The sequence below is a fragment of the Hyperolius riggenbachi genome, chromosome 8, assembly GCF_040937935.1.
Source record: "Hyperolius riggenbachi isolate aHypRig1 chromosome 8, aHypRig1.pri, whole genome shotgun sequence".
NCBI lineage: Eukaryota > Metazoa > Chordata > Amphibia > Anura > Hyperoliidae > Hyperolius > Hyperolius riggenbachi.
In genome coordinates, this window is record NC_090653.1 from 176,533,509 (window position 1) to 176,548,129 (window position 14,621).

Below are 14,621 nucleotides of genomic sequence, written 5' to 3' on the forward strand. Positions count from 1 at the left end.
TCACTTTTTATTGCTTTACAATAAAAACTAATGGTATCCTAGAGACCTTAAACTAAAAATAGCACCTGTCCCTTAAAATCACATACATTCACAGGCACACCACTCACTCAGACTCACTGCAGTGAGGTTGTCCGTAAAAAAATGCTTAAAAAAGGATCTCGGAAAAAGATCAAACAGTCCACTGATATCCAATAAAAATCAATTAATGTCCAATTGGAAATTCATAGGTACAAGCCATCCTTCAAAACAGTGTAAAAAGGAGCACTAAGCATGCATAAGCGTTGCTGAAGCAGTTCGTTAAGCTAAGCAGCAGGCACTTAACATACAGAGTAAATAAGAAGCTCCACAATATCTTGCACAGCAGCTTTTTAGGGCTGGTTAAGGCTGGTTAAATGTTCATCCGATAATGTAATGAGGATATTTACACTTTACACACCCGTATGTCTTACCCTCCAGTAGACCGGGTGATTCACAAATCTCTGCGCTGCCTCAATCCTCCACTCCTGCAGGCCAACACATGGAGCGTGGAGAGGCTAACCCAGCGCGGCGGTGTCGGGGCAGGGAACCGGAACCAAATCCCTCACTCTCCGTTGGTCCGGACTGAGTTCTCTGCGCTCCACCGTGGTGGGGATGTTCCTTAGTGACGTCACTACTGCGTATAGCGTATGGGCGCTAACGTTTCAAGGGGTACGCCCCTCTTCTTCAGAGCTGCCCATCAGCCTTCTCCAACCACTTATGAGCGCTCCTGTCTCCCTGTGACTCCTCCCCTTCACCATGGAAACTGTCTGACGCTGGTTTCCCTCTTACACTCCGTCCACCTTTGCCCTGGGAACCGGATAACGCTGCTCATCTTATGCAACAAAAACAGATTATTATCTTGTAGGCTTCTATAGTGTCATTTCTCCTGTGACAATTATATAGATATATCCTGAAGCTCACATAAAAATTTAATAAATAGAAAACGAATGTGCATACAAATAAAAATGGTTAAATTAAACCTAAAAAACATTCATTTTAAGAAGGCATAGATTTCAAAGTCACAGTTTAGACCTTTTGGGGTCATGGTGTCCAGCTTATAAATCCATGCTGATTCTGTACGTGATAGCTTTTTAATATAGTCACCTCCTCTCCAATCCTTATCTACTTTTTCCAGACCGCAAAAAGATAAGCCCTGTATAGAACAGCTGTGGAAGGTTTTGTAATGCAGTGATAATGGATGCTTTTCATATCCTCTTGTTATATTGTACAGGTGCTCCCCCATTCTCTTCTCTAAAGTTCTTTTTGTTCTCCCTATATATTGTTTTTTACAAGGACAACTGATCAGATAAACCAATCCTTTAGTTGAACATGAAAAATTCCCCTTTATCTGAAATGTGTTGCCATTAGAGCAGGTGCAGAGACGAGCAACAAAATTGATGCGTGGGATGGAAGGTCTCACTTATCGAGAAAGGTTAGATAAACTGGGTTTATTTAGTCTAGAGAAAAGACGCCTTAGAGGGGATCTAATTAACATGTATAAATACATCAGAGGGCAATATAATACCTTGGCGGATGAGCTTTTTGTCCCTAGGCCTTCTCAAAGGACTAGAGGACATGATCTGCGCATGGAGGAAAAATGTTTTAGCCATTTATTTAGGAAAGGGTTCTTTACAGTAAGAGTGATTAAGATGTGGAATGCATTGCCACAGGAAGTCGTTATGGCAAACTCTATACCTGCATTTAAAGGGGGCTTAGATGCTTTCCTTGCGTTGAAAGACATCCATGGCTACAATTACTAGGTATGCCTAATGATGTTGATCCAGGGATTTTATCTGATTGCCATCTGGAGTCGGGAAGGAATTTTTCCCTTTAGGGGCTAATTGGACCATGCCTTGTAAGGGTTTTTTCGCCTTCCTCTGGATCAACAGGGATATGTGAGGGAGCAGGCTGGTGTTGTACTTTATACTGGTTGAACTCGATGGACGTATGTCTTTTTTCAACCAAAATAACTATGTAACTATGTAACTATGTTACTATGTAATTGTGGAAAGAAGTCACTTCCTGCACAACTCTCATACCTCCCACTGCACCACACATTCCACAATCTCCACATCTCCTAAATTTGTTACCCTTATTGTTGTTCTTTAAAACCAGGTCTGATACAGTAGGTGCTATAATCTGTCCCACATTGGCACTCCTTCTATAAATAATCTTAGGAAAATCCTCCAAATAGACATTTAATATCTCATCTTCTCTTAACAGGCTCCAATGCTGGTAAATGATTTTTTTTATTTTTACAGCCTGTCCACAATAATCTAATAGCAGGGCTGGACAATCCTCGGTCCAACTCTTTACTCCCCTTTTTCCTGTTAGCAATTCTTCCCTGCTAATAGTTTCCAGATTTTCCCAGTGCCCTCTCAATCAATCCCTTCTCATACCCCTTTTCCATAAAGCGGTTACTCAGGACACCAGCTGCCACCTTAAAATCCTCAGGTCTTGAGCAATTGTGCTTTAAACTGAGAAATTGTCCCTTTGGTACATTGGTTAGCCATCTTGATAGATGGCAACTATCAATATTAATAAAGCTATTGCAATCAACAGGTTTAAAAAAAGGTGCATGTATGCACAGCATTGGATTCAATAAATATCTTAAGATCCAAAAAATTGACCGATGATACACTATAATCCGCCGTGAATTTAAGATTATAGCAATTTTTTCCGATTTCTTTCAGAAACAATTCCAGAGACACTGTTTTGAAGGACGACTTGTACCTATGAATTTCCAATTGGACATTAATTGATTTTTATTGGATATCAGTGGACTTTTGGATCTTTTTCCGGGATCCCTTTTTAAGCGTTTTTTTACGGACAACCTCACTGCAGTGAGTCTGAGTGAGTGGTGTGCCTGTGAATGTATGTGATTTAAAGGGACAGGTGCTATTTTTAGTTTAAGGTCTCTATGATACCATTGGTTTTTATTTGTAAAGCAATAAAAAGTGATTCATATACTTTCTAGCGCTGTGGACATACATTATTTAGCTGCATTATATTTGCTTGAAGAAAAAATAGGAATTTGCTTCATCACAATATGTGTTTACATGTCCGTTATAAAGTACTGTACTTCTCATAAAAATATCTTGTAAAAGAAAACCCAAAACTGTTTCTCCTTCTCTTGTTAAGGAATACGGTATGTTACTCTGCTAGAATCATCTATTGCGCACAATCTTCCTTTTAGTGTTGCGAAGTTCAACTGAGAAATATAAACATTGTCCGTGTTTCTCAAATATTTCCTCTGTATTCTGAGATATCAACGGCATGTTGCATTTGAACAAAAAGCTACTAGATTCATCCTGTTTTAATCTCTTGTCAGAGAGATATACGGATATGTAGGTAGCACTTCACTTCTCAGATAAAAATAACTTCAAGTATTATTTATTAAAGTCTTCTATAGACCGTAGCTTGAGTGTGCTTGTAACAAAAAATCTCCTCTCTGAGATTAACAAAGCATAACAATTCTTTCTTCTTTGCTTCAGGTTATTGTTGCAGTTACATGTCAAACCATATAAAAACTTTTGCTAGCTTATTTTCCCGGGTTAAATTCACCGTGATCTATGATTCCATCATGTGAATATATCTAATTCCAGGGAACCTGTTAACACATCTGGGGTGCCATCTGTCAAATATCTTATCGATATTTGCTGTAAATGATTATAAACTACTTAAAAGGCAAGCCTAAAAAGTCGTCATAATCAAGATTAGTCAGTAGTGGGTGTGTAGCTCACTATAAACAGAATATTTATAGGTTAACAGGTTTACCTCTGGAAAAAATACGCAACACTCATCTGTTGAATTTTATAAAATTATATTGAAATAAAAAATATAGATAAAGCATATATACAGGATTATACATCACTCCCGTTGTTGTCCATCATCCAATATACATTTTCAAAGTTCCTTTAGTAAAACAAGCCCATATTAATTTAGCAATTCTTCTTCTATAGATTTTATCCTTCATCGATAATTGTTTTCTCGAGATTGCACCATGTATGGTACATACAAATATGGCGTTATCCTCAAAAAATTATATATAACGTTCTATTCTTGTATAAAGAACTTAACCATTTACCGACATCCTAACGTATTAAAACGTCATGCTTACCGCTATTAACAGCAACATGACGTTTTAATACGTCGCGCATTCCCGCCGCTGCTACCGCCGTGTGTCCGCCGCTACCGCCGCCATTACCGTCGGGATCCCGTGCTGGGCGATTGGGGAAGAGGACTGAACAGTCCTCTACCCAATCGCAGTGCCTGGAGTGAATGGACGTGACCGCGAACAGCGGCTACGTCCATTCACATAAACAGGAAATGTAACAGTTTAATAAAGTGTGTAAAAAAAAAAAAAAAAAAAGTGAACACGTCCTATGAGTGTTCACCAGCGCCATCTTGTGGCCAAAAAGTATATTACACTTACAAAATACATACATTTTTAAGTATATACACATCATTAATAAAATTACACTTCCAACCCTCCCCCCCAAAAAAAACACTTGTAAAAAAAAAAATCAGCTTAAAAAAATAAAATAAATAGTTGCCTTAGGGACTCAGCTTTTTTTATTCTATATTTTATGGGGGAAAATTAATTTTAATTTATTACATAGGGGCTTGTAATTATGGCCAGAACAAACAGAAAAATAACCACTTATATTTCAAAATAATATACTGTCGCCATACATTGTGGTAGGGACATAATCTAAACGGTTTAATTATCGGGACCACTGGGCAAATAAAACGTGTTTGTTTTATCCACAGGAGAATGTTTAATTTTAAAACTATAAAGGCTGAACACTGAGAAATAATGATTTTTTTTCTTTTTTTTTCTGTTTTTCTCATTAAAATGCATTTAGAATAAAAAAATTCTTAGCAAAATGTACTATCCACAGAAAGCCTAATTGGTGGCGAAAAAAACGAGGTATAGATCATTTTCTTGTGATAAGTAGTAATAAAGTTATTAGGGAATAAAAGGGAGGAGCGCTGACAACTGAAAATTGCTCTGGTCCGTTAGGATAAAAACCCTTGGGGGTGAACTGGTTAAAGTAGATATATCTTAATCAATCAAAGCTAGGTAGTTGTCCCTAGGCTTGCAATTGCATTTAAATAGTAATGCTTATTATTATTATTTAGTATTTATATAGCGCCGACATCTTACGCAGCGCTGTACAGTATATTCATATTATATTGTCACTAACTGTCCCTCAAAGGAGCTCACAATCTAATCCCTACTATTATCATATGTCTATGTATGTATTATGTAGTGTAAATACTGTAGTCTAGGGCCAATTTAGGGGAAGCCAATTAACTTATCTGTATGTTTTTGGGATGTGGGAGGAAACCGGAGTACCCGGAGGAAACCCACGCAGACACGGGGAGAACATACAAACTCCTTGCAGATGGTGCCCTGGCTGGGATTCGAACCGGGGACCCAGAGCTAATTGTTTATGAAGTATAGCATAAATAAGTTATCTAAAAAAACTGCTGAAGTTTGAAATGACAAGTCTTTAACGTTTATATAAGCTATTGTCAATAAATTCACCAAGAATAATGCATATTACCTCTTTTGTATTCTAGAATCACAGTGGACGGTAGGTAGCCTTTTAGGCCTCAATCGATCTCAGTAGAGTTTCAGGCTCGATGATAAAATATGCTAGCCTGTCAGGCCTTTTTATTGTAAAACTTCTAAGATGGCATTGGTTAGGGGATTTTACATCGACGCACAAAACTCAAACTTATTTTTAACTGGTACATTCTGACATTTTGTGACATTTTGAAGTAGCGGGTTATCTGAACAGGTGCGTACATATATGACGCTACTTGGCTTACTAACGTAAGTAATCTACGTCTTTTCTAATCAAAATTACATCAATAACATTTTAACCACTTGCCGACCGCCCACAGCCGATGGGCGGCGGCAAAGTGGACGCCGAAAGGACCGCAATACGCCCATGGGCGTTGCGTCCTTTCGGCATGCCGGGAGAGCAATCGCGTCACTGGTGACGCGCGCTTCCTCGGCAACTGGCTCCGCCCACCCGCTACAACAACCTGCCGGCCGTTCGGAAGCGCCGGTGGGTTGTTAACCCCACGATCGCCGCATACAAAGTGTATAATACACTTTGTAATGTATACAAAGTGTATTATACAGGCTGCCTCCTGCCCTGGTGGTCCCAGTGTCCGAGGGACCGCCAGGGCAGGCTGCAGCCACCCTAGTTTGCACCAAACACACTGATCCTGCACCCCCTTCCCTCTGATCGCCCACAGCACCCCTCAGACCCCCCCTGCCCACCCCCCAGACCACTGTTTGCACCCAATCACTCCCCTAATCACCAATCAATCACTCCCTGTCACTATCTGTCAACGCTATTTTTTTATTTTAGGTCCTAACTGCCCCCTGGGGGCTCCTGATCACCCCCCCACCCCTCAGATTCTCCCCAGACCCCCCCCCCCCCTGTGTACTGTATGCATCTATCCCTCCTGTAATAACCCACTGATCACCTGTCAATCACCCATCAATCACCCCCTGTCACTGCCACCCATCAATCAGCCCCTAACCTGCCCCTTGCATGCAATCTGATCACCCACCCACACCATCAGATCGCCCGCAAACCCGCCGTCAGATCACCTCCCAAGTGCATTGTTTACATCTGTTCTCTCCTCTAAACACCCACTAATTACCCATCAATCACCCCCTATCACCACCTGTCACTTGCGGGCACCCAATCAACCGTCCACACGCACAGATTGCCCTCAGACCCCCCCTTATCAATTTGCCAGTGCATTATTTACATCTGTTCTTCCCTGTAATAACCCACTGATCACCTGTCAATCACCTGTCAATCACCCCCTGTCACTGCCACCCATCAATCAGCCCCTAACCTGCCCCTTGCGGGCAATCTGATCACCCACCCACACCATCAGATCGCCCGCAAACCCGCCATCCGATCACCTCCCAAGTGCATTGTTTACATCTGTCCTCTAAATACCCACTAATTACCCATCAATCACCCATCAATCACCCCCTGTCATCACCTGTCACTGCTACCCATCAGATCAGACCCCTATCTGCCCCTAGGGCACCCAATCACCCGCCCACACCCTCAGAACGCCCGCAGACCCCAGCCCTGATCCCCTTGCCAGTGCATTGCTTGCATCTATTCCCCCCTCTAATCACACCTTGAGACACCCATCAATCACCTCCTATTACCACCTGTCACCCCCTAGCACACCTACTCATCAGATCAGGCCCTAATTTGTCCCGTGTGGGCTCATGATCACTCGGCCAAACCCTCAGATCCCCCTCAGACCCCCTTCCGATCACCTCCCCAGTGCATTGATTGCATCTATTTTCCCCTCTAATCACCCCCTGAGACACCCATCAATCACCTCCTGTCACCCCTCTAGCACTCCTATCTATCAGATCAGGCCCAATACAATCTGTCATCTAAGAGGCCACCCTGCTCATGACCGATTCCACAAAATTCGCCCCCTCATAGACCACCTGTCATCAAAATTTGCAGATGCTTATACCCCTGAACAGTAATTTTGAAACATTTGGTTTTCAGACTACTCCTCACGGTTTTGGGCCCCTAAAATGCCAGGGCTGTATAGGAACCCCACAAGTGACCCCATTTTAGAAAAAAAAGACACCCCAAGGTATTCCGTTAGGTGTATGATGAGTTCATAGAAGATTTTATTTTTTTGTCAAAAGTTAGCGGAAATTGATTTTTATTGTTTTTTTCACAAAGTGTCATTTTCCACTAACTTGTGACAAAAAATTAAATCTTCTATGAACTCACCATACACCTAACGGAATACCTTGGGGTGTCTTCTTTCTAAAATGGGGTCACTTGTGAGGTTCCTATACTGCCCTGGCATTTTAGGGGCCCTAAACCGTGAGTAGTCTAGAAACCAAATGTCTAAAAAAATTACCCGTGAATAGGACGTTGGGCCCCTTAGCACACCTAGGCTGCAAAAAGTGTCACACATGTGGTATCGCCGTACTCAGGAGAAGTAGTATAATGTGTTTTGGGGTGTATTTTTACACATACCCATGCTGGGTGGGAGAAATATCTCTGTAAATGACACTTTTCTGATTTTTTTTATGCACAATTGTCCATTTACAGAGATATTTCTCCCACCTAGCATGGGTATGTGTAAAAATACACCCCAAAACACATTATACTACTTCTCCTGAGTACGGCGATACCACATGTGTGACACTTTTTTGCAGTCTAGGTGCGCTGAGGGGCCCAACGTCCTATTCACAGGTCATTTTGAGGCATTTGCTTTCCAGACTACTCCTCAGGTTTAGGGCCCCTAAAATGCCAGGGCAGTGTAGGAACCCCACAAGTGACCCCATTTTAGAAGGAAGACACTTCAAGGTATTCCGTTAGTAGTATGGTGAGTTCATAGAAGTTTTTATTTTTTTGTCACAAGTTAGTGGAAAATAACACTTTGTGAAAAAACAAAAAAATCAATTTCCGCTAACTTGTGACAAAAAATAAAATCTTCTATAAACTCACCATACTACTAATGGAATACCTTGGGGTGTCTTCTTTCTAAAATGGGGTCACTTGTGGGGTTCCTATACTGCCCTGGCATTTTAGGGGCCCTAAACCGTGAGGAGTAGTCTAGAAACCAAATGCCTCAAAATGACCTGTGAAATCCTAAAGGTACTCATAGGATGTTGGGCTCCTTAGCGCAGTTAGGGTGCAAAAAAGTGTCACACATGTGGTATCGCCGTACTCAGGAGAAGTAGTATAATGTGTTTTGTGGTGTATTTTTACACATACCCATGCTGGGTGGGAGAACTCTCTCTGTAAATGGACAATTGTGTGTAAAAAAAATTAAAGAAATTGGCATTTACAGAGATATTTCTCCCACCCAGCCTGGGTATGTGTAAAAATACACCACAAAACACATTATACTACTTCTCCTGAGTACGGCAGTACCACATGTGTGGCACTTTTTTGCACCCTAACTGCGCTAAGGGGCCCAAAGTCCAATGAGTACCTTTAGGATTTCACAGGTCATTTTGAGAAATTTGGTTTCAAGACTACTCCTCACGGGTTAGGGCCCCTAAAATGCCAGGGCAGTATTGGAACCCCACAAGTGACCCCATTTTAGAAAGAAGACACCACAAGGTATTCCGTTAGGGGTATGGTGAGTTCATAGAAGATTTTATTTTTTGTCACAAGTTAGCGGAAATTGATTTTTATTGGGGTTTTTTCACAAAGTGTCAATTTCTGCTAACTTGTGACCAAAAAAAAAAAATCTTCTATGAACTCACCATACTCCTAACAGAATACCTTGTGGTGTTGTGTTTCTAAAATGGGGTCACTTGTGGGGTTCCTAAACTGCCCTGGCATTTTAGGGGCCCTAAACCGTGAGGCGTAGTCTTGAAACCAAATGTCTCAAAACGACCTATGAAATCCTAAAGGTACTCATTGGACTTTGGGCCCCTTAGCGCAGTTAGGGTGCAAAAAAGTGCCACACATGTGGTATCACTGTACTCAGGAGAAGTAGTATAATGTGTTTTGGGGTGTATTTTTACACATACCCATGCTGGGTGGGAGAAATCTCTCTGAAAATGAACAATTGTGTGTAAAACAAAATCAAAACATTGTCATTTACAGAGATATTTCTCCCACCCAGCATGGGTATGTGTAAAAATACACCCCAAAACACATTATACTACTTCTCCTGAGTACGGCAATACCACATGTGTGGCAATTTTGCAGCCTAACTGCGCTAAAGGGCCCAAAGTCCAATGAGCACCTTTAGGCTTTACAGAGGTGCTTACAATTTAGCACCCACCAAAATGCCAGGACAGTAAACACACCCCACAAATGACCCCATTTTGGAAAGTAGACACTTCAAGGTATTCAGAGAGGGGCATGGTGAGTCCGTGGCAGATTTCATTTTTTTTTTTTTGTCACAAGTTAGCAGAAATTGAAACTTTTTTTTTTTGTCTCAAAGTGTCATTTTCCGCTAACTTGTGACAAAAAATAAAATCTTCTATGAACTCACCATGCCTCTCAGTGAATACTTTGGGATGTCTTCTTTCCAAAATGGGGTCATTTGGGGGGTATTTTTACTATCCTGGAATTTTAGCACCTCATGAAACATGACAGGTGGTCAGAAAAGTCGGAGATCCGACTTTGGGAAAATTCACTTTTTGCACCATAGTTTGTAAACGCTGTAACTTTTACCCAAACCAATAAATATACACTGAATGTTTTTTTTTTTATCAAAGACATGTAGCACAATACATTTGGACAAAAATGTATACAGAAATTTTACTTTATTTGACAATTTTTATCACAGAAAGTTAAAAATATCATTTTTTTTTACAAAATTCATGTCTGTTTTGATGAATATAATAAAAAGTAAAACTCGCAGCAGCAAACAAATAGCACCAAAAGAAAGCTGTATTAGTGACAAGAAAAGGAGGGAAAATTAATTTAGATAGTAGGTTGTATAACCGAGCAATAAACCGTGAAAGCTGCAGTGGTCTGAATGGAAAAAAAGGCTTTGGTCCTTAAGGGGTAGAAGGACTGTGGTCCTCAAGTGGTTAATTAGATCATTTGACAGAAGTAATGATCCAGGTGCTGTCTTTATGACATCTTTCTGGATCTGATGGATGCCAAGATTTATGCGTATGTTCTTGACTTATTCTAGGAACTTGGCATGTTCTTTGGTTCATCATTAATTAACTGGGATTTTCTGAACGCCCCCTGTGGTCACAGGTTGTACTGTCTTGTTCACATGGCCTATTAGTTTGCTTTTGTATTCATAACCAACAGCCATCTGTTTTAATACTTGCTAAAATATATGGAAAGCAAACTTATTTACCTTATTATATTAGTCTATCAGTGATCAACTCATTAATTAATAACTCTATGATCACTATATCAGTGTATAGCAGGCTTAGCTTCTGCGGTATATATCTCTGATGGGCAAGCCTTGCTAAGCAGGCATTACAGCCAGATCTGAGTAAAGTCAGAACATTTCTCCAGCGTTATCTTAATATAAACATAACCTTGTACAGGGAACAGGCAGCTTACTGCAGACAGGGCCGGTTTAAGCAACAATGGGGCCCCAGGGCAAAATAAACCTGGGGGGCCCCCCCAACATATACCCCGGAACAAAAATCGGCATTAGGGGATTTGCAGCTGGTATAACAGGGTGTGAAGTCCCAATCGGTCGGAGCTCCACATTCTGGCTATCCCAGCCTGCATGGGGACAAGGGGTTACAAAGTTTCAGGAGGGGGGACCCCACATAATTAAAAAAAAAAAAAATTCCCACACTCTAAACATAAATTTTTTTGGGGGGAAAATAGGAAAAAATGCCAGGGATCTTTATACAGCCATATTGCGGCTGTATAGCGATCCCTGGCCAAAGCGCTGCGGCTGCGTATAGACCCCAGAAGCGCACGGAAGGGGTTGTTCCGGGTGTACAGAACACCCCCCTGCACCAAAACCGGAAGTCAGAGACTATTCGCAAATGTCTCCTCTAAATCTGAGCAGCGGCAGCCACAGATGCGCAGCTGCCGCCTGCTCATATCTGTGTGCGGGGCGAGGAGGACTCTGACTAGAGCGGGGGGCCCAGAGCAGATGCATTAGCTTATCGGCAGCGGCGGCGCCGGCCGGTGATGGCGTCCCACTGGTCTCCATGGCTACCTTCCGGATGACGTGACGTCACCACGCCATGCAGCGGCCGGCCCGCGCTCCTCCCCTGGCCATGATTGGACACTTCAAGTCCAGACCCTGGAGAGGCTGCCTGGAGAACAGTGAGGCTCGTTTGGAGTAGTGATGCGAGCGTGCGGTCTCAGTCCCCTCAGGCAAGTGCAGCAGCCCACCGGGTGGAATGTTTGGAAGCCAGCCATTCTGGCTACATATACTGGGACATATCCCCCTGCTGGCTACATATACAGTCTGGGCACATATCCCCCTGGCTACATATACTGCCCTCCCTGGCTACATATACTGGGGACAATATACCCCCTGGCTACATATACTGGGGGCATATACCCCCTGGCTACATATACTGGGGACATATACCTATCTAACCTATACTGAGGGCATATACCTATCTAACCTATACTGGGGCCATATTCCTATCAAAGCTATACTGGGGGACATATACCTATCTAAGCTATACTGTGGGACATATACCTATCTAAGCTATACTGGGGGACACATACCTATCTAATCTATACTGGGGCATATACCTATCTAAGCTATACTGGGGGACATATACCTATCTAATCTATACTGGGGCATATACCTATCTAATCTATACTGGGGGGAGTGCAATTTAGCCTAGAAACTGCTAGTATTTGGCTCCACCCACACCATGTTTTGGCCACGCCCACACGCCACTTTCAGAACCCCCCCCCCCTTGGAAATCCTGGATTTGCCCCTGGACCCCCTGGAAACCCCGTCAGGAAATTTATTGCGCTTTCGTTTGATGCATGTAAAATTACACTACCGTTAGGTTTGCTACTAAAAGTGACATTTACCGCATTTAAAAGTATACTTTTTTCCTTCGAAACTTTAAAATCGATTTTCGCAAAAACTATAAGGTCTTTTTGAAAAATTGTTTTTTCCTCTTATTCCTAATGATCTCCTTAACATATCCTGCAAATTTAGGGTTTCTAGCATTTAAGGTGGATTTGCTATGAACCATTAAAGTCGGCAGGTTTTTAAATGTGTATTTTTTTTTTCCTTTGAAACTTACAAATCGATTTTCTCAAAAACTATAAGGCCGATTTGAAAAAAAATGTTTTCCTCTTGTAGCCACTGGGGGCCCCTACAAGCTCTGGGGCCCTGGGCCAGCTGCCTCCTTTGCCCCAGGGCCCCAGCCCGGCCCTGACTGCAGAAAAGGACACTAAGGGTTACTCAAACCAAACTGATTAAAGAAGAATTTATAGAAGCTTATAATCCTAAAATCAAGAAATTCACCCAAATAATCTGCAAAACATTTTAACACATATATAATCAGTTTAAAGCAAGATGGTGATTATTTCTCTGCATTAATATGATTTTCTGACAACAGTGCCCCCCAGTTCAGGTACTGACAGGAGTCCCCAGTTTAGGTAGTGACAGGGCCCCCCATTTCAGGTAGTGACAGGTGCCCCAGTTCAGGTAGTGACAGGAGGCCCCCAGTTTAGGTAGTGACAATGCCTTCCAGTTCAGGTAGTGACAGGGCCCCCCAGTTCAGGTAGTGACAGGAGCCCCTAGTTTAGGTAGTGACAGGAGCCCTCAGTTTAGGTAGTGACAGGGCCCCCCAGTTCAGGTAGTGACAGGAGCCCCTATTTTAGGTTGTGACAGGGCCCCCTAGTTCAGGTAGTGACAGGAGCCCCCAGTTTAGGTAGTGTCAGAGTCCCCCAGTTCAGGTAGTGTGAGGAGCCCCCCAGTTTAGGTAGTGACAGGAGACCACAGTTTAGGTAGTGAAAGTCCCCCCCAGTTCAGGTAGTGATAGGAGCCCCCCAGTTTAGGTATTGACAGTGCCCTCCAGTTCAGGTAGTGACAGGAGCCCCCTAGTTTAGGTAGTGACAGTGCCCCCCAGTTCAGGTAGTGACAGGTGCCCAGTTCAGGTAGTGACAGGAGCCCCCCAGTTCAGTTAGTGACAGGGACCCCCCAGTTCAGTTAGTGACAGGGACCCCCCCAGTTTAGGTAGACAGGAGCCCCCAGTTTAGGTAGTGACAGGGCCCCCCAGTTCAGGTAGTGACAGGTGCCCCAGTTCAGGTAGTGACAGGAGCCCCCAGTTCAGGTAGTGACCGGGACCCTCAGTTCAGGTAGTGACAGGTGCCCCGAGTATAGATCTATAAGTGTCCCCAGTGTCAGCACAGAGAGAAAAGGGAGTGTGTGGAGAAGAGAGGGAAGTCCCCCCCCTTCTCTTACCTTTGGGGCTCCCCCTCTCTCTCACTCCCCCCTTTAGAATTAATTGATGCAGGTGGCACTGGCGGGACACTTATGCTATTAGCAGGCATGAGTGACTCTCTGTATCTGTGCGCCGCTGCTCTGGTCTAGTCCAGACCAGCGCAGCGGCTCACAGAGAGAGAGTCACTCGTGCCTGCTAAAACTGTAAGTGTCCCATGCTACCGCCCATATCACTTGATTCTAAAGGGGGGAGCGAGAGAGAGGAGGAGCCCCAAAGGTGAGAGAAGGGGTGGACCCCCCCCCCCCCCAATTTGCCACCGCATTCCACATGCTCCCTTTTCTCTCTGGGTGGGTGGCCGGCCACTTCCGGGTTCGGGTGGCTAGGGGGCAGCAGCTGGCTAGGGGAGTGCGCATGCCCCATTTTGCCCGATGTAGGGACGCCCATGCAGCTAATCCAAAACTGCACATCTCAATCAAAATCAGTGCTGCTCCGGCTGAGCCCCCACTTGTATTACTATCCTCCATTAAAGATTTGCAATTTTTATAAGCAGTCTAGTGGGAACTAATCCAAAAACCCAAGGGTCAACTAAATGGGAAAAAAGGAAATTAAAAACACCTACCTTTCACTAGCTACCAAATGAACTCTCTGAACATGTGCAATGCACTCATTTATATGCTTAACTGTGCTAGAGGTGGGCGTG

General features: G+C 43.1%; 1 protein-coding gene across 4 annotated transcripts in view; it reads left to right on the plus strand.

The window, feature by feature from the left end:
• MID2 (midline 2) overlaps positions 1-14,621 on the plus strand; it is a 594,385-nt gene that overhangs the window by 547,627 nt on the left and 32,137 nt on the right. Inside the window, exon 10 of one of the 4 annotated variants that reach the window (XM_068247692.1) lies at positions 2,712-2,797. The exons of the other annotated variants lie outside the window; for them this stretch is intronic. Within the exon in view, the coding sequence (XP_068103793.1) occupies position 2,712 (1 nt within the window). The 3' untranslated portion in view covers positions 2,713-2,797. Of the gene's footprint in view, positions 1-2,711; positions 2,798-14,621 lie in introns of those variants that run through there. 4 annotated transcript variants of the gene reach the window in all.